Raw genomic sequence first — 27,115 nt, 5'->3', positions numbered from 1 at the left:
GTCGCTAGTGCGCAAGCTCAAAGCTGTGTTGGCGTTAGGGGGCTGGCTGGGTAGGAGAGGCAAGTGCGTTTAAGGAGGCGGGTTTCTGAACGTGAAGATCTAGATTTTTGTTTTTGTTTTTGTTTTATCATAAAGTGTAGGGAAGAAAAGGATCCCAAAACAAGTATCAGTGATAGAAATCACTATCAGTATAGGGTTTTCGCATTTCACCGTATCTTCAGTTCTAGCGGGGTAGGTTAGACAGGTATTATTGTTATTTTATACAGATGAGGAAGTTGAGGTTTAGCCAGAAAGCTGCAGAGGCAGAGTTTGTAGCATTTTCAATGGAGAAACCCTGGAATGAACGGGCGAAGTAGAGAGGAGGGAGGAGAAGAAACTTGAGACGGTGAGGTAGGGTATTATTGCGGGCTGAAGGTGAAATCTTGTAGACTTGAGAAGTTGACAAGAATTGAAAAATATTAGCACTTCGTAACTAACGGTGTTATAATACCACAAGCTGAAGCAAAATTTGTTGTTTATTTTTTCAGCCTTCCCGGTTATTTTAAGCCGATAAACTTATTTTTATGGGCGTGGAGGAACCGGATGCTCGCGCCGCCAACCACTGGGGTTTTTTAGAGAGGCAGTATCAAGAAGTAGTTAAAAGCAGGAACTCCAAACTATCCGGGTTCGAATTCTGACTCTGCCCTTGACTAGTTCTGTGACCCTGGCCAAGTTAGCTTATGTGCTTCACTTTACTCATCTGCAAAGTAGGAGTGATAAACCTATTTATCATGAGGGATGAAAACGAGTTAATACATGTGAAACGCTTAAAACAGTGTCTGGAATCAGTAAGTACTATGTGTTTGCATATTATTTTGTTAACATTTGTTTCTGAGGTGATGGGCACTGTAACTCCTTTTCAGTCTCCATTCTACTACTTTTGTCTCTTCTAACACGGTTTTGTTTTGTTTTTTCCTACCAGTGATGCAGTGTAGTCTGTTTCTACCACTTGCAATCCATGTACTCAATAAGTTACTTTTGTTGGGGGGGGGGGCTTCTGGGTCCCAAGAATAATTTCAAGTGCTGGAGAACAGGGGTGGACAAAATCCTGTTCCTCAAGGAGTTCGTGTTCTCTCATATTCTGTTTGGAAGAGACAAACAGTAACTTAAACAAAAACAACAACAACAACAAAAACCCCAAGTTCACATACTGAATGCTATGTGAGAATGGGGTTGCTGTTTTAATAGGGATAGTTGCAGAAAGAGGTTGTTTTGTAGAGGTGGCATTTGAGTTAAGTAAATTCTCAGTGATGAAAAGGAGCCGCCATGATGTCATCCGGGGGAAAGGAAGTGTTTCAAGCAGAAGGAGCAACATGAGCCAAGAATGAGTTAGGATGAGCTTAACGTGGCCTGGAGATAGAAATTGTGAAGAAGGAGGAAAAGTGGACAGAAACTGTGTCCACATGCTCAGACAATTGACTGATTTTCAAATAGGCAAGGGCATTACAGAGTATAGACCATTCAAGTTCTTTAACAACACAAGTTCTTTTATAGTACAACTTCATAACAGAACTCCTGGCTAACTTCATCCTTTACATCCTTGTGTTCTTTTAGTGGGCATTTACTAATTACTCTTTTTGTCAGAAATGAAATGTTGGCCTTCATTGAAATAGTCTATCCTTTCCTGGGGGACAGCTTGGTAGTGGAAAAAGAATGTTTAGTTTCAGATAGACTTCATTTCAAATGAACCTTGGGTGAATTAAGTAATCTTTGTGAATTTCAACTTCTGTATCTTAGTTTGGAAATATTAATTACTTTGTGTTAAGGTGAAAGAATCTAACACAGTTTGGACAGGATAGCTGTTCAATTAGTTTCCTTCCGTTTTTGGCTTGCCGAAGGCTTCCCTTGAAATCACCCAGATTTGCCATGTCAGATTACTGTTCTGAGATTGCTGCTTGATTACTTTGCCTTTGCTTTTCTCCACTTTGGTAGAATTTCCACCGTTCTTTCCTACTTTCACTACTGTATTATTGTAATGTTAACATCTGCCTTTTATTGGAGTTAATCCAAAGATGTATAAACCATCTCCACTCACCTCTGCATACCATCACAAAATGTATTTACTTCACAATCTCATTTTTAGTAAGAAACTTTTGAAACACCTGAAGGACCTTGGCTTCATGTTTTCAGGAGGAAAAGTTTTTGAAGTTTGAAAAGAGGTTCAGATAATATTGTACATTCTGCTCTTTAAAAAGAATCTATTTGAATCAGCATATTAACCTGGATTATCTGTCTAAATATAACCTGGTTTTCAACAAAATATTTGAGTACACATCTTTTTTTTTTCCCTCTTTATTGGGCATCTGTTGATTTGTCTGACCAGCATCCTTCTATTTTGGGGAGAAATGCCCTTTCCTGATCCCACATTCTTCTGGTGTTAATGTTAATAGCAGGCAGGGTATGACCAGGCCCGACTACTCATGGAACTCCATTCCTCTCTCCTCATTGCCTGTTCACCCAGGCAGGGCTAAACAGTCACTTCATCAGTTTTGACATGTGAACTCTGGGAGAGAGTAGGTCTTTCCTTCTCTAAGATTATGAACTTTAGGGACAAGGCAAGTCTGGAACTGTTAGGGGCCATCTTGCCACCACATGGAGGGAATGTGTTTGAAAATGAAGTCAGACAGGCCAGTAAACTGAGAAATAAGGGAGAGAAGTGGAGCCCTTATGTAGAAATAGTTTGTAGCAGTTCTTGGACTTCCCAGTTGGCGAGCCAATACATTTGATTTGGTCTCTGGTTAAGTGTATCCAGAAGAGTCCTGACTAAATACACTTCTACTAGATTATAAAGATCCATGTCTTATTAACCTTTATAGCACCTACTGAAACTGATAGTGTACGTTATGAGTAAATGGATGAATGATCTATTATAGCACATCTGGTGGAAGAAATTAATAGGTGGTGAATAAGTGAACGAATGAAATCTTACAATTTTGTTTACCATATGATATGTCTGCTGTACAATTTGTCTGTATAGAAATTGGTTTTCCAGAAATTATCCTGGAAAGAAATGCAAAATGTTAAGATGGTTATCTCTGGGTGGTGGGATTCTGGGAATTTTTTTTTTTTCTTTTTGAACTTTCTTCTTTTTGAATTTCCCAAATCTTCTGTAAGGCATATGAATAGCTTTTATCATCAGAAAAAGTAAAAATGAAAATGTGTTTTCCTTTTCTTGTTCTGACACATTTAACTATTTAGAGAAATTTTTGGCTTTCAACTACATTTTAACAAAGACATTTGGTTTGTTGTTTTTCAAGACTCAAACTGGAAACTACATAGTTAATATGTGAAAAGATTTTATGCATTGACAACGGCTATGGTCTGAATGTTTGTGTCCCCCTGCAAATTCGTATGTTAAAATTCTGACCCCCAAAAGTGATCATGTTAGGAGGTAGGGGTCTTTGGAAGGGAAGGATGGACCCCTCATGAGAGGAATTAGTACTCTTATAAAAGAGACCCCACAGAGCTCTCTGGCCCCTTCCACCACATGAGGATACCTTAAGAAGTCTATGACTCAGAGAGAGCCCTCACCCAGTCATGCCAGGACCCCAATTTCAGTCTTCCAGCCTCCAGAACGGTGAGAAATAAATTTCTATTGTTTATAAGCCACCCAGTCTGTGATATTTTGGTTATAGCAGCCCAAACAGACTAAGACAAAAATGACTGAACACTAATAAGTCACATGGAGTGTGTGTTTCCCTTCCATATTTTTCTTCCATATTATAAATTAAAAAACCCTAGACTATCAAGTTCATCTCTAGTTTCTATGAAATAGTTAAAAGTGCTTGCTTTTCTTTATTGTTTGCTATGATCAAATATCTATATATGATCTCTCATTATTATTAAACTTTTTCTATATGTTTAGAGAAATAAAAATTATTATCTTCAGTTTATAAATAGAACAAAATGAGGGGGAAAGAGAAGCAGGGGGCATTTTGATTTACACTCTTCTCAGGTAGTTGAAACATGTGGGTAATCCTGGACACAAAGAAAATTAGGCAACTCTCAGGTTCTACCCCCGACTTACTGAAGCAGAAACTCTGCAAAAGGGTCCCTACCATCTGTGTTTAAAAAACTCCTCCAGATGATTTTTATACACACTAAAGTTAGAGAAGCCCTGATCTAAATTTCTTGGAGAAAGAGAGATACCTGATACCTGGTCTTGTCCATAGCTCTGGGATTCCCAGTCAGTTTTATGCAAAATGTGCTTGTAGATGTCATCCATTGCCCTTCCCCAGGGGAGACTGCTTAATTGAGGGCTTACAGATTTCCGGGGGAAAGTGGAGGCAGAAAAGGAATTACGGAGCTCCTAATATGTGCCAGGCAATGTGATTGGTGCCAGCAAAGTTGTGTTTCCATACAGTGATTTACAACTTGCTCTTCACTGATTTTACAGAAGGAGAGCTTTCAATTACGATCTAAACCTGAGCTATATTTCAACAGCATGGATTTTTTATTATTTTATTTTATTTTTTTAACAGCCTGGATTTTTAAAAGTTAATAAACACATGTTTAAGAGCCCAACAAAACTGAATGGAAAATACAGAGTTCCTATATACCCTTCCTTCCCCAACCTCACTATATACACACAGCTTCCCCCACCATCAACATCCCCAATCGGTATGTTACATTTGTTACCTTTGATGAACCAACATGGACACATCATTATCACCCAAAGTCCATAGTTTACATTCGGGTTTACTCTCGGTGGTATACATTTTATGGTTTTGGACAAATGTATAATGACATATATTCGCTATTAGTTATCATACAAAATAGTTTCACTGCCCTAAAAATCACCTGTGCTCCACCTGTTCATCCCTCCCTCTCCCCTAGCCCATGGCAACGACTAATCTTTTTACTGCCTCTACAGTTTTGCCTTTTCCAGAATATGGTATAGGTGGAATTATAAAGTATGTTGCCTTTTCAGATTTCTTTAATTTAGCAATATGCATTTAAGTTTCTTTGGTGTCTTTTTGTGGCTTGATAACTCATTTCTTTTTATCACTGAATAATATTCCATTGTATGGATGCACCGTAATTTCTCTATCCATTCACCTATTGAAGGACTTCTTGGTTGCTTCCAAGTTTTGACGATTATGAATAAATCTGCTATAAACATTCACATGCAGGTTTTTGTGTGGACATCAGTTTTCAACTCATTTGATTAAATACCAAAGCGCACAATTGCTGCATCATATGGTAAGCGTTCTAAGAAACCTGTCAGACTGTATTCCAGAGTGCCCGTACCATTTTGCATTCCAGCCAACAGCGAATGAAAGATCTTGTTGCTCCACATCTGCACCATTTGCTCTTGTCACTGTTTGGGGTTTTGACCATTCCAATAGGTATATGGTGGTATCTTGTTATTTTAATTTGTGATTCCTTAATGGCATGTGATATTAACATATGTTGAGGAAATATATATGCTTATTTGCTGTTTACAAATCTTTGGTGAGGTGTCCAGATCTTTTTCCCATTTTTAAATTGAGTTTTACATTTTCTTATTCTTGAGTTTCAAGAGTTCTTTGTATAAAAAAAGTTTTTTTTTTTTAAGATTTCTTTGTATATTTTGGATTGTTAGGTTTGGCCAGCAAACCCCGCGGCGGTGAACAAAAAGATTACTCCAGACACCTTAGTAAGAGAAAGGAGAAGACATGGGGACCAGACATTCTAGTGGTGAAAGGTCCTGAGCCAAGCTCTGCCTCCACTTTTATTGTGAATGTTATGAATACATCAAGGAAATAAGAAAAACAAGGAGGAGTGCGAAGCTTTAATAATTAGGGCAGTAACATAGGGAGTAGCCTGTGATTAGAACAAGCATGCTTGTATCGCCTGTGCAGGCAGGGAGTACGTAACCACCAAAATAAATGTTTCTCCTAAGGATTTACTCCCTGGGTGAATGCATTGAGCCACAACAAGGATCCAGCTGTTTTCAGCCCAGAAACTGCAAAGCAGGCGCAGTTTTCCGGACACTCCTTGTTTGCTTTTCAATTAGTCTCACCCAGGGAAGCATATATTTATTAAATTTTATCTAGCCAGGCATTACGAATTCCCACATTGGATGATAAATATGTGTTTGCAGTGTTTTCTCCCAGTCTGTAGCTTGTCTTCTCATTCTGTTGACAGTGTCTTTCACATAGCAGAAGTTTTTAGTTCTAATGAAGTCCAACTTGTCAATGTTTCTTTTTTGGATTGTGTCTTTGGCATTGTATCTAAAAAGTCGTCATCTCCAAACCGAAGGTCATCTAGATCGTCTCGTGTGTTCTTAAGTGTTGTCTACTTTTTCCATTAGAGCCCTTAGCATATTAATTATAGTTATTTTAAATTCCTGGTCTGATCATTCCAACATCCTTGCCATATCTGAGACTGGTTCTGATGTTTGCTCTGTCTCTTCAAACTATGTTGTTGGTCTATTAGTATGCCTTGTAACTTATTGTTGGAAACCAGACATCACGTACTGGATAAAAGGAACTGGAACACATAGCCCTTTAGTGTTGGTAAGGTGTGGGGAAGGGGAAGCATTCCATAGTCCTCTGATTTGGTCTGTCTTTTAGTGAGCCTGGGCCCCTAGGCTGTGACCTTTACAAGTGGTTCTCAGTTTCCCACCCCACCTTCCTTAGGTAAGACAGGAAAACTAGTGGGGAATGGAGTTGGGTCTTTCTTTTCCCCCAGGTCAGGTGGGCTCTGGTAAAAGCCCAGTCTCTTGGGCTCTGGTTACATAATTTCTCTTGAGGACAGGCCTTATTAAGAAGAACAGAGTGTTCTGGCCCTATGTCAAAATGGCCATGATTACCCCCCTTTGCCAGAGCATGAGAAGACTTTTTTTCTCAATCTTCACTGTGAAAGCCTGGTAGGCTTCTGGAAGTAAACTCACAAAAGGGTGGGAGTCATCCTGTGAGTGATCCCCAGCTGGAGTTTTTAACTGTCAGACTTGTCTGCACTGAACTCCAGCAATTAGTCCATTACAGCCTAGCTGTTCTACCGCAGAGGTTCCCGTAGAGGTTTCTGTATGTGTTTCGGTTCTGGTACGTTGTGGTTCTCTATGTCTGCATGACTGCCTGTCCAGATTTTGTGGCAGTGATTTGTTCTGTGGCCTCACTTCTGAAACAGATCTAAGAAAAGTTGATTTGTAGTTTGTTCAGCTTTTTTCTTTTCATGTGGACAGAAATGACCATTTCCAAAATGACTGTGTGCTAGACCAGAAACTGGAAGTCACGTGAAGTAAAAACTGAAAACAGATTCTTTTATTTAACAAACATGCATATAACACTATGTGCCAGGTCTTAATTTAAGCACTTATAAATATTAATCCTAATAACTACCCTATGAGGTAGGTCAAATTATTATCTCTGTTTTACAGGTGGGAAACCCAAGACACAGCGAGATTAAGTGACTTGCCTAGAGTCACACAGCTAATAAATCATAAAACCAGGACTCATTTGCAGGCAGTCTGTGTCAGGGGACTGTATTGATAACCACTACCCTGTGCTGCTTCTTATAAATGGGAATCCATTTCTATGCCAAGTATATGATCTTCACCTTAACACCAAGTCAATTTATTTTCTTTCTCTGTGAGGATCTGAACTTTCCCCTTTCAATTATATTGACCTCTACAGTTGACCCTTGAATAACATGGGTTCAAACTGTATGGGTCCACTTTTATGTGATTTTTTTTCTGATAAATACAGTACTGTAAATGTGTTTTCCTAATGTTTTCTTTTCTCTGGCTTATTTTGTTGTAAGAATACAGCATATCATGCATATAACATATAAAATATGTTTGATCGATTATGTTATTGGTAAGGCTTCCGGTCATCAGTAAGCTATTAGTAGTTAAGTGGGTGCCTGGGTGCCTCAGTTGGTTGGGTATCTGCCTTTGGCTCAGGTGGTGATCTCGGGGTCCTGGGATCAAGCCCCGAGTCAGGCTCCCTGCTCAGTGGAGCTTCTCCCTCTCCCCCACTGCTCATGCTCTCTTCTTGCTCTCTCTCTCTCTCTCTTTCTCAAATAAATGGGTAAAAATCTTAAAAATTAAAAAAAAGCTGTTAGTAAAGTTTTTAGGGACTCAAAAGTTATATGCAGATTTTTGACACTGTGGGAGGTCAGTGCCCCTAACTCCTGCATTGTTCAAAGGTCAACCATACATAGAGAAGAAAGCTGCTATATTACCCAAACTCAATTTCTTATGCTTAGAGTTGACATGCAATTAGACGTACAACCATGAAGTAGGGCTCATTAATGCAAAGAGACATGATGAGATCCAACTGTAATCCCAAAGCTTGCATACAGACAGGAGTAAGATTGTAATTTAGCTTTTATTAATAAGCAATAGGAGAACTTCTACGTGCAAAAGTGGTGTTGGTTCTTGATTGAGAGACTCTTACAGAATATGTCATTTGTACAACCTTTAGCCCTAAAGCCCACGGATGTTCTCCCTACGTCATTGATCAACTCTTTATTCAAATTAATGATTTAAGAGGAAAACTTTCTACTTTACTTCTTGTTTTCACTTTGTTTATCTCTTCCTAAAGTTGCCCAGGAAGGAAGGCTTAGATCGTTTCAGAAGCAGCAGCAGCAGCAGAAGTGGGAGCATACCAGATGATGGTGACTGTCAAGAGAGGTAATAGTGGACAGCCAAAGCGAGAAGGTGGTTTCATGTGGGCATGACTCTTTTTTTTTTTTTTAAAGATTTGGTTTATTTATTCGACAGAGATAGAGACAGCCAGCGAGAGAGGGAACACAAGCAGGGGGAGTGGGAGAGGAAGAAGCAGGCTCATAGCAGAAGAGCCTGATGTGGGGCTCGATCCCATAACACCGGGATCACGCTCTGAGCCGAAGGCAGACGCTTAACCGCTGTGCCACCCAGGCGCCCCTGGGCATGACTCTTTAACAAGCAATAAAGTAGGGGTGCCTGGGTAGCTCAGTCCGTTAAATGTCCTACTTGTCCTACTTCGGCTCAGGTCGTGGTCTCATGGTCAGCGGGGAGTCTGCTTCTCCTTCTTCCTCTGCCCCTCACCCCCCTGCTACTCTCTTTCTCTCTCTCTCTCTCTCAAATAAATAAATAAAATCTTTAAAAAAAAACAGGCAATAAAGTAGTATCTTGAGATAGTACTTCGGTGGTAGGCAGCCTCAAAGATGGTCCCCAGTGATCCCCACCTCGTGGTATTCAGGGCCTGCGTAATCCTCTCCCTTTGAGTGACTCACCTTGAACCAGTAGACTCCTTCAACATTGAGAGGATGATACGTTTGTGATTATATTACAAGAGAATGTAATGTCCATCTTCCTAGGAGTTTCACTTTCTTGTTGGCTGTGATGAAGCACTTTTCTATGTTAGGGGGCCCCACAGGCAAGGAAGTAAAGATGTCTTCCAACCAACAGCTGTGTAGATATTGAGGCCTACAATCCACAGCCCAAATGGAGTTGAATACTGCCAATGGTCACGTAAGTGAGCTTGGAAAAAGATCCTTCCCAAATTGAGCTTTCAGGTAAGACCCCAGCCCTGACTGACATCTTGATAGCAGCCTTAAGGAGACCCAACTGAGCTGTGCCTGGATTCCTGACTCACAGAAACTATGAGATAGTAAACATTTATTGTTTAAGCTGCTAAGTAGCAATAGACAGCTAATGCAATTTCTAGCACAAACTCTTAGGTAAGCATTACTTCTGGATTTCATATTTCCATTGACCTAGTCTCATCTTGTTGATAGTGTAAAGAAAATCTGTATTTAACATTTTTTGCAACCTCTGAGTTTATCAAAATGTTGATACAATATTTTGTGAAGGGATTTGTGGCACATAAATGCTAATTCCTTATCACTGAAGTGTGCTTTCTTTAGTGACCAGGAAATTTTTTGATGATCTTTAAGAGGTTAGCTGAAAGGAAAGTATGGTTTGTATCTCAAGAATCTTACTATAGTTAAGTACTACTGGACTAGAACTGTAATTTTTATCTCTGGCAATATAAAATGTATGGGAAAATGACTTCTAATGTACAGATGGAAAAGCCTTGACCGACTTAGCTCTTACTTAAAACAAAAAACTGAGCCTGAACATGTGGTTTGTTGAAATTCATTGACAAGCAAAAATCCATTCAGCAATGGATTTTTTTTATCAGATCCAATAATGTTATCTGAAGAGGTGAACGCATATTGGAATCTCTGTTATGAGTACATATCTATAAAAAGAAATACCAGTCTGTTTATAAACAGAGACTGGAAAAGGAAAGCTGAAATTAACAGAAATTCTGTATTATGTCTGATGGTAGCGTTTTTCTTTGATTTTCATTTCTGATATTACTAGTAATAATTAGATTGTTTAGCAAATAAGAATCTGAGAGAATTCAGTCATTTATATAAATATTTTTTGTGAGCAAGCTATGTGCCAGGCTCTACTCTAAGCACTGGAATAATATAGTAAATAAAATAGACAAAGTCCCTTGGAGCTTATGTTATAGAGACAGGTGGGCAGTAAAATAATCAATAAACAAGCAAATTAATAATACCTGTCAATGACAAGTGATACAAAGAACAGTAAAACCAGGTTTGGGTGAGAGAGAGTGGCCAGAAGGTTACTGTGCAGATAACATAATCAGTAAGGGGCCTCTCTGATGAGTAGGCATTCGAGGAAATTTGAAAATGTGGGGAATGAATTATTAAGTGGACTTTGGTATTCCAAATGACCAAATAGGCTGTGAGGGGGTTCCTGGAAACAAATAAATGATTTCTTTGAGGTTCTGTGGCACGTACTATACAGAGCTGGACATAGTTTTATGAGAGGGAATTTAAAAAGCTTAGGCTCCAGTGCCAACGTCCTGTTTTAAATTCCAACTCTGTAACTTATTAGCTGGGTGACCTTGGTCAAGTTGTAAACCTCTCTGAAAAAAATAAATGAAGCTAATAATCACACCCTCATAAAAAGTGGTCCTGAGGGTTAAATGTGCGAAAAGCACTTAGAACAGGCGTCAGCCCATATTTAGCAATAATAAACATTAGCTACTGTTCTTAATAAGTTTTCTCTATTACAATATTTATTCGTTATTAAATAAGGTCAACAATCTCTCTCTCTGGAGGTATAACGATCTGCCTTTTAGAAGGTGAGGGCCCTAGCCTTCAAATTTGCAAGTCCAGTTTCCTAAGTAGCTTTCCTGGCCTCTAGGAGAGTTTTAGCACAGGACCCCAGAACTAGCTTCCCAGACACATTAGGTATACATTGTTAAAACAAAGGTATAAAGAAGTAGGTTTCAAGGGTTCTTGGAAATCATCTAAGAAAGTCACACATTTTCTAAACTGTAATTTTTACAGTGATCAGGGCATCAGGGAGCCTTGGGTTTAGATCCCAGTTTGGAAACAGTGGTGTCTTGGACACATCATCCTACCTCTCTAAACTGGAGTTGTTATAGCTGACACTCTTACAGCATTTATTATGTGCCAGATACTTTTCTAAGATGTTTACATACATTAGCTCATTTAATCTTCACATTCCCTTTACAAAGTCGTTACTATTATCCCCATTTTACAAATGAGCAAATTGAGGCAGAGATCAAGTGACTTTCTCAAGGTCACACAGCCATTTAAGTGACAGAGTCAGGGTTTGAATGGATTCTGTGTGGCTCCAAGTCTGTGTGCTTAAAAGCCTTATCCTCTACTGCCTCCATAATAACAGTTTCTACTTCATAGGTAGAACTATATTAAAAGAGGTTGTGTGTAAGCACTCAGCACAGTGCAAGACACTAAGTAAGTGCTCAATAAATATTTGTTGAATGATTAATTATGCAAAGTCATAGTAAATTATATCATAGTATATAGACCATCTGTATACTTTATTATGGCGGAATAATTATTTTTCACGTTTTAAGGTAATCTTGTCTTTATTACATCAACCTTGCAAATCCATTATAGTCTAATAACCCTATTGGATTACCTGGCAAAATTTGTTTGTACTGAGCCCATTCTGGCTCCTGATGGTCACCTCTTATGTTTCTAAATGCCCACAGACCATCTGTTTGAGAATCTATTTTAGAATTTTGCTTGCAATCAGTGTCAGGCCCATCATTTACATATTTGCCTTCTTTGCATTTTTGGAACTTGGGGAACTTCTAGTTCTCTTCAGGATGAAAATATAGTTTACATTACTGGCATACTTCATTAGCGATGAAGACCATTAGAAATTTTCTACATAGTTTGAATTTTTTGCTAAAGTAATGGTATAACTGCATTATACTAGAAAAGCATTTGAATCATACAACTAGCAAATCACTTCTATTTCAAACCCATAACTGTATCAGATTGTGGGGCTGATCCAGCATAAAATTAGATTACTCATCTGTTAGAGGAAATTTTCCAACAGGAAAATTTAGGTAGGATATGAGTCATATAATCTGACATTCTTCTGCTATCTAAATAAATCCTATTTCTTTTAACTAAACCATATGTTTTAAAGGAGTAAAGAAAAAATAAAAATGTATAATTTTTGTACATAGAACCCCTTGACCAATCAGGTATTTTATAGATTTGAATTTCTGAGTTATAGTTGGACCTTGAAAATAGGTCAATCATTTTCTTTGCAGCAAACCTTTCCAACTGCATTTTTTTTCTTAATACATGGTTTCTGGTTACTTAAATATGGCAAAGAAATTAAGCTATGCATACTTTTGTTTCTCTGTAGATGGTATTGTCTAAAAGCAGAAGCTAGTAGTAAAAGTTCTGAAATATTGAAAGGTATAGTGCATGGTCTCCCTTCTTAAAATTTTCTAAAGGTCAATGGCATTGTTAGTAGATGAAAATTAAACTTCAAACTTTAAGTCGGTCAAATTGTATTTTATTTCTACAACCTACACTTAAAATGATAATAAGTTGCTTCCATGGGGACGTTTTGGTACAACAGTTGGAATCAGGGCACCATTGAAATGGGTTTGGCCTTGGTCATGGAACCCGAGGTTGCACCCCACAACCCCTGTTCTCTTTGCTCCTTTAGTTTGGTCTGCTGAGAGCTGAGGATGAGTTGTAGTGTAACTACAAAGGATGGGGGTGGTAAGAGAAGGAAAACAAGAAAGAGCAAACCTTAGTGGATCTCAGAGAAGCACTAATCTATTAGTTGAGAATTGAAAGTCCGTGTGAGTACGTTTCTATGCATGTGTCTCTGTGTGTGTTTGTGCGTTTAGATTGACTTAACACTCCTTATCATTAAAACCAATGAAAATTGAATTCTTTTGCTTGATTTTTCTGCATCATTTGATATCATTTGTCTTCTTGAGATGCTTTTTTCCTATGATTTTAGTGACCTTGAAATACTTTTTTTCCCTCTTGACTTTCATGACTTCTAATTCTTCTGATTTTTCTACTTTATGTGATTATTCCTTTTTAGTCCCTTTCGGGGATTCCTCTTCCTCAGTTCATCTCTCAAGTGTCAGTGTTTCATTGAATTCTGTCTCAGAAAATTTCTCCCTTTTTACACTCTCCCTGGTTTTCCACTTCCCTGGTTTCAGTTGCCAGCTGTGTGCTGATTACTCCCAAAGGTATTGTGGGATTTTTAGACCTAAATCCAGACCTCTTCCGGATTTCTCTAGATGTTCTATGGACATTTCAAATTCACTGTGTCCACAACTGAACTCATTATCTCTCTTCCCAAACTTGTTTTTCCTAATATTCTCTCTAGTGAATGGCAGCACCCCTGTAGCCAGTACATCGGGGTGTCATTCTTGACTCATTTCTTACCACACCCACCCCTTTTCATAACTCACCAAGTCCAACTGAGGCTCTGTACCAAACACCTAATCCATTTGTTTTCTTCAGACCCATTGTCACGACCATAATTCAAGTCACTATTGCCTTTTCTCTAAGTTATTGTGTTGGCCACTGACTTAGCCTGCCAGTCTCCAGTCTTGCCTTCTTCCACTTTATTTTCCACATTATGTGTGATGCTTCTAAAACACAAATGCACCATGCTATTTTACTTACAGCCCTTCTATGACTTCCCATTACTTTAGGATAAATTCCAAACTCTACCGCATGGTTTACAATACCTTTCCTTCTATGACTTCCCATTACTTTAGGATAAATTCCAAACTCTACCGCATGGTTTACAATACCTTTCCTAATGTAGTCTCTATTTTCCCAGTCTTATCTGTGAACACTTTTCTTTTTATCTAATCTTTAACTTTACTGAATTATTTTCAATTACTCAAAGACAAGTTCTCTCTCACCTCCAAGTATTTGCATTGGGATTCTCTCTGCCTGAAATACTTTCTTCCACATTTTCTATCCGGCCAACTCCTAACCATTCTTCACGTTTCAGCAAGAAGTCTTTCCTGAAACCCCAGACTGGGTGGAGTCCCCACTCTGTGCTTCTAGAACATTTATGGCATGCATTTAAAGTGGTCTGTTTGCCTGGCTGCGTCTCTCCTTAAGCTCCATGAGGAGAATCTGTTTCATTCACTTCTCTATCCCCTGTGCCTGGGCCTGAAACATGGCAGATACTTAGTAAATATTGAATAAATGAGAGAAAAGCAGCACCAGGATGAAAATGGAAGCATATTTACCTGGCATCACAAGCCTAGATTGTACTACTGAGCAAGAGTAATCTTCACAGTCACATTTGCATTCCTGCTGCGTTCCAGGCACCATTCAAAGCAATTTCCATACATGTGCTTTTCCCAACAACCCAAAGTAGATGAGGATTTTGATGCCTAGATAAATAAGGCAACTTGCCAAAGGTAAGACATTTATTAATTTGATGCTTTTTCCTCTTTGGTAGGGGAGATGTGAGTGTTTACTATGTCTAACAAAATACATTACTAATCATATTTTGCATAAAAGTACCACTAACGTGATTATGACAGACTTCAAGTTTGAGGTTTCAGGTTCTCTAAAACAAGTTTTAAAAATCTTTAAATTAGAAAATATCATTTTATTTTAAATAACCATGCACCCTTTTTTATGAGAAAAGTGTTAAATAAAATTATTTTTCCGAAACTTGGCCAACATTATATAAATAATGTAAAATTTCAATGAGACTATCCTCCTTTATTCAAAATAGTTTCAAAGCCTTCTCAAGAAAGACAGATGGTGTTTTTATCATCTACAATAATATGAAGGATACCAAAGTCAGTTGAGGTGAGGCAAAGTACCAAGTTTCATAGAGCCAGGCCATTAATTTAAGATGCATAAAGAAATTTGTTCAGAATTGGAAATCTTTACAGAATCCCAAAAAACCCACAACATATTTAGCCATCCAAATTGTATCTCACAAGCTGCTCAGTGCATTTCTATTTTTCTGCAAGAGATTAGTCAATATTTTGGTAATCAGATTTTGAACAGGCAGTTTGAAGCTCTGCTTTTCACAGAGAAGGTGATCAGCATATATGTTGATGGTGTGCTTTTAAATGGCAACACTTTCAGCTTCATCCTGAAGGAGCTATAAGCCAGTTGATTAACTTTGTGCAAAAATTAATCCATGGCAATAAGCACTGGAAGGCGTTATATAAAACTTAAATCAGTGAATGTATTTACAGCGGTGAGATTTTTCCACCTTAATTTTGTGGAGATGCTGTATGTGCCATAGACAAAAGTCACAGAGAGATACAAGGTCTGTCTAGCAACTTGTGCTGGTGGCATGCTGAAGCATCTGGCTCTTGTCTACCTGAACTCTTAGAAAGCAGCCTTGTCACCCTGTGGCTGCTCCCTGCAGGTTATGATGTCTATTTTGGCTCAAGACCTGTGACACCAGTTAATAAGCTTTATTCCATCCCAAAGCACAAAGCTAACTGTGCTGCTTTGATTAACCCAAGCTCTGTAAAAACACTGTGCTCAGAAGCACATGGTTGTGCTTCCAGTGGAGCCCAGGGAGAGAAATAGGGATGCTGGGGGATGTGTTCTCCCCTCCCCTCACTGTGGGTGTCACACTGCTGGGGAAGAAATAAGGGAACAGCTGGAGCGAGGCAGGGCCTTGGCAGCAGAGCATGGTGTCAGAACCCAATTTGGCAAAGCAGAAAGTCGTTGGTAGTTACATCAGGAGTGCCAGGTTCTTTCCAGCTGCCAAGAGAGAATGGCTGTGGGTGGGTGGGTAAAACAAAGAGGCAAAGGGAACAACGCAAGCCCATTTCCAAGGAGGGGTGGGAAATAAGCGATGGAGAAGCTGCCCTCAGAGATGTGACATGCTAGTGGTTACTCTGTGTGGGGGAGGGAGGCAGTTGTCACAATCTGTATTAAGTGAATTACAGATAAGGTAAGGTTGCCATGCTTGAGGAACTGTGTACTTGACACTCAGGGATAAACTTCTAATGAAGACAAGGTGGACTTTGTTCATGGGTGACTCCACACAGGAGGTTTAGAAACTACCACAGGGCTCCTAGCATCTCTATGACAGAACAGTCTTGGCACAAAAAAGCAACCCATTAGAACTGCAAGGCTCTTGTGTGACTTCCGAGCCAGAAGAGGGCCCCTTGAGTTTCAGAGAAACATGTTGGTAGAACTCCAGGGATCCACCAGGCTTGCCAAAGCAAATTAAGTAGTCCCATGTGCCACATATGATCCCTTGAAAATATTATGTCTAAATATGAATGAGCGATCTCCTGGTAGGAGGAATGAAATATTAGTGTTTAGTATATTGACTCCTTATCTTTAGTTCACTTCTTACAGACCCTCCATGTAGAACTGCCACTGAGTGTCACATCTCTGCAGGCATCTTCCTCGTTGCTTTTTTTCCAGTACTCCTTGGTAATGGGCACTGTTTGATCCTTTTGCCTTTTTGTTCTACCCACCCACTTGCAGTCTTTACTTTTTATTTGGCTGCCCAATGACAAGCAGTGGGTCCAAAAGACACCAGCTACAAAGCCTTGAAATGAATGTTTATCTCAATTTTATTTTACTAATCCTACCTTATTCTGCTGTCCACATCACTGTGATACATACAATATTAAATTATATAGCTCTTTTCCATATTCTGCCCTGTAATTGTTATCTATTTTTTTATCTCTCAATTTAGTCTCTACTTAAGCAGAAAATAAAAATTCCTTAAAGATGGGGATGCATCTTTTATTATTTGCTATTCTATCTAATTCATGAAGGGTGAATTGTGGACAATACAGTTACAGAGTTAATACCAAGTGTTTTTATTTCTTCACTCAGTGCTTTCACAGGGCATGTACAATTAGACCTTTAAAATTTATGAGACCTTTATGATCTATGAGATGATTCTCTATGTGTTTTTGATTGTGAATCTATCTTGAACAAGTTGTTTGACCTCTTTCAACATAATTTTATTAACATAATTTCCAGATCTAGATTTTTTGATATAAAAATAAAACCAACCCACCCCCAAATCACTACTCTATGTTTTTTTTCCTAAAATCTCTGGAAAAACAACAAAATATATTTGAATGAACAGTATTGATGTCATTAAATTTGAAAATAACTCCAAATGACTTTTTAGATGTAGAGTGTGCTCATCTTTGAAAACAATTCAGGAAGCTCTACTCGCATCTCTTCACATTGGTGGAATTGAATTTGTGCACTTTGCAGAAAGCACTTTGTTCTAAATTGAAGACTGTAGTTGGGATCAAATTAAATTATGTACGTGAAAGTGCCCTGTTAATTGGTCTATAAATATATGTCATTAGTATGAATAATGATGATGGTCTTCATGGAACAGCCAAAATAAATTATGTAGTGAGGAGCTGGGACCTTCCTGGGTATGGCTGAAACTCATGAGATAACTAGACAACTAGGTGCCCCCAATCTAGTGCTTCTGAAACTTTAATGTGCATAGGAATCACCTGGAGAAATTGTTAAAATGCTGCGTCTGCTTCAAAAGCCTGGGATCAGGCCTGAGTGTCTTAATTTCTAACAAGCTTCCAGGTGATGCCAGCCCTCCTGATCCACGGGAAACCCTTTGAGCAGCAAGGTGCTAAGCCTTCACAAAAGTTGCTGGTTAGGAAGAAAAAATAAAAAGAAAAGAGGATAAAGCCAAGGGCTGTATTCTTCGAAGTGCAGGCCATTGATAATGGGCTCATATTATAAAACTTTGGTACCTTGCACCCCTAACACCCCCCCACACACACACACCTAGAAGTACCTGAACAATTCCAAGCAAGTTTGAGGTGGGAGGAGGAGGTGGATGGGATGTAAGAAAATAAGCAGTCTAGGATCCTTTTAAGGATGTTTTTTTATCACAATCCCCCTAAAAGCTTTTTTAAAAAAACGATATTTCTGCTAAAATATTTTAAATTGACATTTAAAATTTTCTTATGAATTTAAATAGCAGCCAAGGATGTTTATGGCATACTGCAAATATCTATATCTTAAAATACAGCTATTGTATCACGCTTCAATGGAAATGTAAGATCCACCGTGATTTGAACCCATCATCATCCATTTAAAACATTAATAAACAAGCTTCTCTCTAACAGTCAGTAATTTCATGTTGTTTTTTTTCTCTTTCAACTTCCTTTCTATTTCACTTCTCTATAGATTTTTATCCTAATCTAATAGGATTTTATGTTGAAAGTCTTTTCTTGGCTATCTTATCATCCTTCTTCACATCAAATATATATCCTATGACCATATATGTAAAACATTTTGTTTTGGATTGGCTTATCATTATAAACACAAGTAACATTTGATTAGAACAGCATTAATTATGAATTTTGATACACAATTATTATGTGACTATTAGTTGGCACAAATATCCCAAATAATACACAGAGGAGGCATAGAGCAAACTTATTGGGAAGTCTCATATCTAAGAGCCAGCAGAAGAACATACAGGATCTCTCAAGCTCTCATCCAGCAATGAGAGGTATTTAGGCCTAGGAGCTCACCCAAGGCATTGGGAGTGGGCAGGGAGTATTTATTCAACTAGGTAACAATAGGGGCTTCCTACAGGCAGGATAACTTTCTTAGAAAAATGAAGATGTTGGAGCCTAGGCTGGCATCAGCTAGAAGCCTCACCCCTGTATTTTTGAGCTGGCTCATTGCTGGCCTGCCTAATGTGTAGGGAGAGGGAGACACTAAGGTTTTTTGTTTCTTGTCACCTAAAAAGGAAACATCTTTGGAAATATATCCTTTAATGAGATGGATGGGGGAGGATGTATCATGGTGCCTTGATTAAAGAAAATATTTAAAGGATTATTTCTGAATTTGGCGATGTATAATATTAAGATTAAGAATAGGTAAGAGATAAAAGAATAGGTAAGAGATAAGTCTTTCTTGTTAAAATGGGAGGAAATTTGGAAAGAGGATTATGAAAAGAGACCCCTGACATATTACCAAGTGAAAGAAGCCAATTTGAAAAGGCTACATGCTGTATTATTGGCAAAACTGTGAAGCCAGTAAAAAGATCAGTGACTGCCAGGGCTTCGTGGGGGAGGGAGAGATGAACAGGCAGATCAGGGGACTTTTAGGGCAATGAAACTACTCTGTAGGATACCATAATGGTGGATACATGTCATTATACATTTGTTAAAACCCATAGAATGTACATCACCAAGAGTGAACTCTGATGTAAACTATGGACTTTGGGTGATTATGACGTAGGTCAGTGTAGGTTCATCGACTATAACAAATGGAGCACTCTGGTGGAAGAGGCTGATAGTTGGGGAGGCTGTGTGTTGTAGGGATGGAGGGTATATGGGAACTCTGTACTTTCTACTCAATTTTGTTGTATACCTAAAACTCTTCTAAAAATAAAGTCCAATAAAAAAAAGAGAGACCTCTGATGACTGGCAGATGATTTTAGGAAAAGTACATGGAAGTTGAACATTTGGACGTAGCCGTAAAACTAACCACGCTCGTATGCTCTTTGGAAAGTCTTCATATACCTTCAGTTGTATCTGAAACCTAGTTTGAAGACTTCTGGTCTAAGGTTATGGGAGAGTGAATAGACAAGAAAAATGTAGGAAAGATGGGTTATTCATTGGGGGGGGAATTGGTTTTGGGAAAACAAGGTAGTCATATGGAAAAAAGAATAAGGGTGGATCTCTGCCTTAGACCTCATCAACAATCAAATTCTGAATGTATCAAAATTTTGAACATTAAAAAAACCCTATAAATGTAATAGTAGAAACATGATCTGGAGAGTGACAGATGTGATTAGTGAGGTAGGCAATGAAACAAACAGCTGGTTTGTGTAATTACAAGAGGGCCCACAGATCAGCACTGTCATTGGTGTTAATATCCTGACTTGTGAAATATTAGTAAGAATAATACTTAACTTTTATTGAGCACTTACAATGTTCTGGGCAATGTTCTAAGCTCTTTCCGTGTATTAATCCATTTAATATTCACAACAACCCAGTGTTGAGGCCTCCATTTTTCAGATGAGGCAGTTGAGTCACAGAAAATTGAAGTCACATGCGGGTTGGGATGGAAGCCAGGATTTATTAATTCAAACAGCCTGGCTCCACAGCCCAGGGATTTAATCACCATACTCTGCTATGAAGCAGTGCTTATTTCTTTATATATATTTTTTAAAATGTTAGATATACAGACTAATAAGTACTAAATTTTACAAGTTTTATCTATAGTGCTAAGTTTAAACAATTTGTGCATTTACTTTCCTTTAGAAAAGCTTTAGACAAAGACTGCTTTTCATTTAATAGTTCATTGAAAAAATATAGAATTATTTTATCCCTAATATATTTCACTAACTGAAGAGTATAATTTCCACATCTTTGCAGGCTTACTTCACAATTTAATTCATGGTATTTTAAAAAATCGCACTGTGTACAATAGTTTTAGAAACATATTGTTATTATGCATGAATTATTTTACAAACATGATTATCAGTAGTTTATCATGGAGTGATGGGCAAACAATTGCCCTTTAAATTAATTTTCTGCTTGTGTTGAAGTTGAGAGCAAATGTTGTCACATTATTTCTTTGGCAGAGTAAATGCGCAAACCTTGTTAGAAAAGCATGAATACCAAACAGCTCTAGCTTTATAATACTGTCGTGAAATGATTATTGTGTCATTACAAAAGATATAAAATAATGGATTGTCAAGTGCTTGATAACAAAAATGCTCAATACTCTCTAGTATTAAATAATCTTTAAGATGAGACCAATTTTTGTTCAAAATTAGATGAAAACTAGTAAAGCCATTTTCTTATGGTGGTGGGATGTAGAAAACTTTATTTTTAAGCCTGTACAATGGAGGGTTTTTGTTGTTGTTGTTTTTGTTTGATTTTTAAGTTTTTATTTTAATTCCAGTTAGTTAACATATGGTGTTATGTTAGTTTCAGGTATACAATGTAGTGATTCAACAATTCCATATATCACTCAGTGCTCATTATAAGTGCACTCCTTAATCCCCATCAGCTATTTCATCCATACCCCCACCAACTTCCCCTACCCTCTGGTAACTATCGGTGTGTTCTCTATAGTTAAGTGTCTGTTTCTTGGTTTGTCTTCCTCTCTTTTCCCCCCTTTGTTCATCTGTTTTGTTTCTTTAATTCCACATATGAGTGAAATCATATGGTATTTGTCTTCCTCTGATTGACTTATTTTACTCTCTAGATCCATCTATGTCATTTTGCAAATGGCAAGATTTCATTATTTTTATGGCTGAATAATATTCCATTATACACACACACACACACACACACACACACACACATACCACTTCTTTATCCATTCATCAATCAATGGACACTTGGACTGCTTCCGTATTTTGGCTATTGTAATAATGCTGCTATAATCATAGGGGTGCATGTATTCTTTGAGTTAGTGGTTTTGTATTTTGGGGGTAAATACTTAGTAGCACAATTGCTGAGTCATAGGCTAGTTCTAGCTAACTTTCTGAGGAGCCTCCATACTGTTTTCCAGATTGGCTTCACCAGTTTGCATTCCCACCAACAGTACAAGAGGGTTCCCCTTTCTCCACATCCTTGCCAACATCTGTTGTTTCCTGAGTTGTTGATTTTAGCCACAATGGAGTTTTATTTATTCTAATCTAAAAGAGAATACAAACAGTGCATACAGTTATACTGCGCATGAAGTCCTGTCCTCAGGAGCCTACCTAGGAAGTCTTATTAGTACAACCTTTCTCTCATACTCTTTCTTACTTGGAAATGATTTGGGCTCGATCAGTGAAGTTGAAGAATTATGTGTAGTACTCAGGGGGAGAATATCTTCTTGGCAGGTTGTAGAATACCTTATCGGCGGGGTTGATTTTATTTAAAACAGAATTTGATAACCTACTGGTAGGAGCTAGCTCAGGTTGGTGCTCAGGTTTCCTGCATAACAAAGAAAGCAAAGGAAAGAAAATAATAACTTTTTTGGGGAAGACTGTTGAAAGGAGAGAGCACCTGGAGTTGCTCAAACAGCCAACCAGGGCCTTTGGGAGAAACAGAGCTGTCTAATGGATATTTGTTTGCTCTGTGGTCTAAATTCTCCCTTGAGTCTCCCTTCAATAAATTCTGTGTTGTTCAGTCATGCTTTGGGGAGTGATTTTGTCTTTTAGAGGAGCCCATGTTGTGCTGAGTCCTGCTTATGGTTTGCACATAGTGAAAAAAGTGGTTGCTTTTGGGAGCAGCTGATATGTAGGTTACACATGAATAACTGCTTACTAAAAGGAAAAATGTCATGACTGGGGTGAGCAATGGTTAACTAACCTCTTCTGTTAATGTGTCAGAGGCCCCTCTGGGAATAAATTGCTTTCCTTTCGAGAAAGAAGGCGCACTGGGTTCCAAGCCTACCCTGTCGTCGTGGCAGCTGGGAGCACTTCACACAGATACTCTCACTCTTCCACCACCCCTGGTTTTGGCAGGAAAAATGATAAGTCATTTGAATTTTGGAAATAGAAGGGACATGGAGATAATTATGTTCAATCCCCTAAGTTAGGGAACAGAAGCGTAGAGAAGTTAAAGACATGCCTAATGTTATGGCTCATGCTAGCAGGGGATGGTGAGAATCCAGGCTTCTGAAGTTTCCAACCAGTGTTCTTTCCACAACACCAGAAACTCTGAAGAAATCTGGAGAAGAAGGAGGAAAAATCAAATATAGCTAAGGCATCAGCAAAATGATGAAACTGATATATGGCTGTTTTCCTCTTGCGATAGACTTTTTTATCATCTGACAAAATACACAAGATAGAAGAAAACACGAAGAGCCAAAAAATATGTAGGTAGCAGGTGCTCAGTTTTGTGTATTGAGTTGTGTGTTCATCTTTTCTCATAGGTGAGAAATGGTTCCACCACCAGCTGGAGTGGGTGGAGAAAGAAAATTCTTGGTGGTGTAAGTTTCAATCATAGCCCACCAGCTTAGCCATACAACACATGAAGAGATCATGATTATGAAGGGCCACACAGAAGAGCCAGGTGTGCAACAGCCTACAAAGAATATGCATTTTCTTCAGATGTCACAAAGCTTCGTTTTCATTACTGAGTAATTGCTGTAATAACATCACTCAGTTCAACCAACATTATCTGCAATGGAACAAAAGGAAACCGCAAGACAGTATTAGTATTCTAATACTGCTAATTCACAAACACCCTCAACATTCTGTTTATCCTATGCTTCCCAGGTCACAGAAAATAACAGGACAATCTCTTTATTGCTGAGTTTATAATTTATACCTTTTGAATTCCTGAAAAATGCTTTAAAGGTTATTAAGTCTGTGGTGCCGTTCATCTTGTTGTTTAGATGCCCAGATCCATTAAGCTAAAAAAAAAAAAAGCCAAAAAAGAGACTTTGTCTCTCCCAAGCCAGCAGACTCTAGTCCGAAGTAATGATTTCATTGGGGAGGGTGAGAAGGTTCCTTGGATGGATTCACAGTGGCTTCCAGACAGCTGATAAAAAAACCAGAGGGAGGCTTGGGTGGGCAGTCATTGTTGGCTGTTTGTGGTGGGGATTACAAAAGGAATATCCTGATATGTTTTCAAGTGGAGGCCTTAGAATCTCTCTCTCTCACCAAGAGTTTCTGTTTATGTCCTAGTCAGTATTTATGACAACAGGCCTTCTGATATGGCATAGTTCAGAGTCAGTAATACCAAACCAATACCTTAACCACTGTGGAATTGGTCTCTCTAAATACAGAAAATCCCAAGGAGAAATAATTTTCATATATATTAAATATTTAGCATGTGGCTTTCTGCATTTAGCATACTTACACTCTACAGAAATAGTTTCAGGGGGTATATATGTATGTCTTCTTATAACCAATAACCAAAGTAGATTATTTTAATGATTTAGATCATATGGTAAAGCTCCTGTTCTACTCAAAAGATGTCTACAAGAGTAGCATATACGTACGATGAAATATGTATTAGTTACGGATCTCCAGAGAAACAGAACCAGTAGAAGATATGGATAGATAGATAGATAGATAGATAGATAGATAGATAGATAGATAGATGCTAGATAGATACATAGATAGATGCTAGATAGATAAGATAGATAGATACATAGATTATTATTAAAATAAGCAAATAGGGCAATCTACTTAACTCAGTCTATTGATTGAATATTAATCTCATCCAGAAACACCCTCACAGATATACCCAGAATAATGTTTGACCAAATGTCTGGACACCTTTTGATCCAATAAAGTTAACAAATGAACCATTACAGAATACTATTCCGCTTTACAAGGAAGAAAATTCTGATACATGCTATAATAGGGATGAACCTTGAGGACATTATGGTAAGTGAAATAAGCCAGTCACAAAAGAACAAATACTGTATGATTGCACATATATAAGGTACCTAGAGTAGTCAAATTCATGGAGGAAGTAGAATGGTGGTTGCCAGGGACTACATGGGGAGAGGAGGAGGTGGGGAGTTATTGTGGAATGGGTACAGAGTTTCAGTTTTGCAAGATGAAAAAGTTCTGGAGATGGATAGTCATGATGGTTGCACAGCATAATGAATGTGTTTAATACCACTGAACTGTACACTTAAAAATGGTTAACATGATAAATTTTATCTTAAGTGTGTTTTACCACAATTAAAAATAAAAAGAGAAGGGAAGATGATGGATTAGCAAGCACTAGGAATTTGTCTCCCCACCTAAACAACAATTGCATTGGCAGCAGGATCTGTCTGCTACAACTGTTTTGGAACTCCAGAGTCTATTGCAGGCTTGCAGTTTCCAGAAGTCTTGGACATAAATTATGGTAACAGAGATTACAGGCTCTGAGTAACAGTGATTGTGAGCTCTGGGTAATGGTGACCACTGACTCTGTGTAATTCTATTTTCCCTTTTGCTTCTATAGTCCAGGGGACTATAATCCTGTGGTTCCTTACCTTCTCCACTTTGCATCTTGTATTCATTCAATAGCTGTCTAACCAATTTCCCTGCTTTGGATACCTACAATGGTTTTGTTTTCTCTTTTGGAAACTGATAATACTTTTATTCAATTAGATTAGATCAATTTATGTCATATGCCCTTCCTAGACCAAAAAGAAAAAAAATTATTGAATTAATTGAATGACTTTTAGACCATTAGGACGCACATCCCCAATACAGTTTCCTCTAAGTCACATGGGGTACACGGGAAAGAGGTAGATACCTGAATAAAGTCAGGATTCTATTAATAAGGAAGAAAGAGGGATGAGGTACTTGGTCAGGCAACCAAAGGTGTTCAGGGTTATCCAGCTAGCAAGAGATGAAGCCAAGATACATGTCCAAGCCATAGGACTCAAGACACTCCCATCACTGTACCGTATAGTATAAGGTAGAGTGTATAGGGCTGGTTACTAGGACCCAAGTCTGTTCATTGCCAGTTTGCCTGTGTATGTCTAGAAGCAGCTTGGATTCCTAGATCTGGGAATATAGGCCCTAGTTGCGGGGGTCACCAGATCTTACAAGCTGGCATTTCACAAGGAGTATGGGTTACAGAAAAATTCTACTTTTTTTCCAATTTCTTTTTCCCTTGTGGCAGTCCAGTTTTAGTCCTATGTATGTGCACATGCATATCTGCAAGCCCACGGCTCTGATTATCATCAGCTCATACAGAAGTTCACAGACCTTCCATTAGAAATGACCGTTTCACCACTGCCATTATTGAGGTTGTGCTAAACAAAAGATATATTGCTCTATAATGCTCAGATTTTTTATTTTGCTACATGACATAGTATTGATCAAGTCTAGAGTCAGCCACCGTCACATTGACTTTTTCTAGTGTTACTGCTAACTTACTGGAAAGAGTCTAAATTAAAGAAATAGTGCTTGGCTGTTAGCACAATCTGTCACTTAATTTTTTTCAATACTGGACAGACTTGGACATCTTCTGTTGTGTTTTAAGATATTCTAAACCAAGGACAGGGTCTAGAATTATTCTTAGTGGTGAATTCTGGGCTTCAAAGGCTACCCACATAGGATGATCTCCCACATACCCCTCAAATAAATTTCTTCCTTAGATTTCCCTCACTCCCTCACTCCCTCCCTCCCTTCCTTCCCACTGGAATTCCTAAACGGTTATGTGAGATTTAAGCAGTTTATCATTTACATTTTACTTATTTCTTGAAAAGTAAGTATTGCAAAACTGCTACAGTCATTCTTTTAGAATGGAGTAGGAAAAGAGGTGAGGGAGTGGAAAGCAAATCCCATTGTCAGGGTCTTACAATAACTGTTGGTTAACTTAATATGACTCCCTGTGGTAGCACAACTCACTTTTCTGCTCACCTACAGCACTAAACATTCCCACAGATGTTCTAATTCTGACCTAGAGGGTAGTAGGGATTATAAAGAATATAATAAGGGGCAATTCCAAGGAAGCCCAGTTTGTATCGCCTAGAACTGAACATGGTGGTACATTTATGTATGGAGAAGAAGCAAGGGATTTGGGGTGTCAGAGGGAGATGGATAGTACGGGCTGGGGTATTTGGGGCCAGTAAGAATTGCCAAGATCACTGGGGTGAGTCAGGCCCTGATTAGTTAGGACAGGGCTTCTTAGGGCCTGGAAACTTCCATAGAGTATGGATCTCATCCTCAGCACGAGTGTGAGTGCTTTACAGGAGATTCCATCTAAGCAGAAGCCATCTACCTGCACACCTGGAAAGGTGTGTTACTTAACAGCCTCATGTTAATAATCATGGTCAACAGCACATTTTGAGGCCAGAGCATGGCATGAAATATTTC

The 27,115-nt window shown here is 38.4% G+C and overlaps 1 protein-coding gene across 10 annotated transcripts in view; it reads left to right on the top strand.

Moving 5' to 3' along the window:
• Positions 1 to 26: 26 nt before the first annotated feature.
• SMIM43 (small integral membrane protein 43) overlaps positions 27 to 27,115 on the top strand; it is a 37,564-nt gene continuing 10,475 nt past the window's right edge. For 6 of the 10 annotated variants that reach the window (XR_015726475.1, XR_015726473.1, XM_087866429.1 and 3 more), the window contains exon 1: positions 27 to 827. Coding sequence is in view for 4 of the 10 variants with exons in the window: in XM_087866429.1 (XP_087722555.1) it covers positions 720 to 827 (108 nt within the window). In the remaining 6 variants the exon portion in view is untranslated. Of the gene's footprint in view, positions 27,037 to 27,115 lie in introns of all 10 variants that reach the window. The other 4 variants (XR_015726472.1, XR_015726471.1, XR_015726470.1 and 1 more) reach the window with 2 other exon arrangements.

The sequence above is a fragment of the Ursus americanus genome, chromosome 13 (genome assembly GCF_024610735.1).
Source record: "Ursus americanus isolate L20-20 chromosome 13, mUrsAme1.1.p, whole genome shotgun sequence".
NCBI lineage: Eukaryota > Metazoa > Chordata > Mammalia > Carnivora > Ursidae > Ursus > Ursus americanus.
This window is presented reverse-complemented; position numbering and strand designations above follow the sequence as displayed.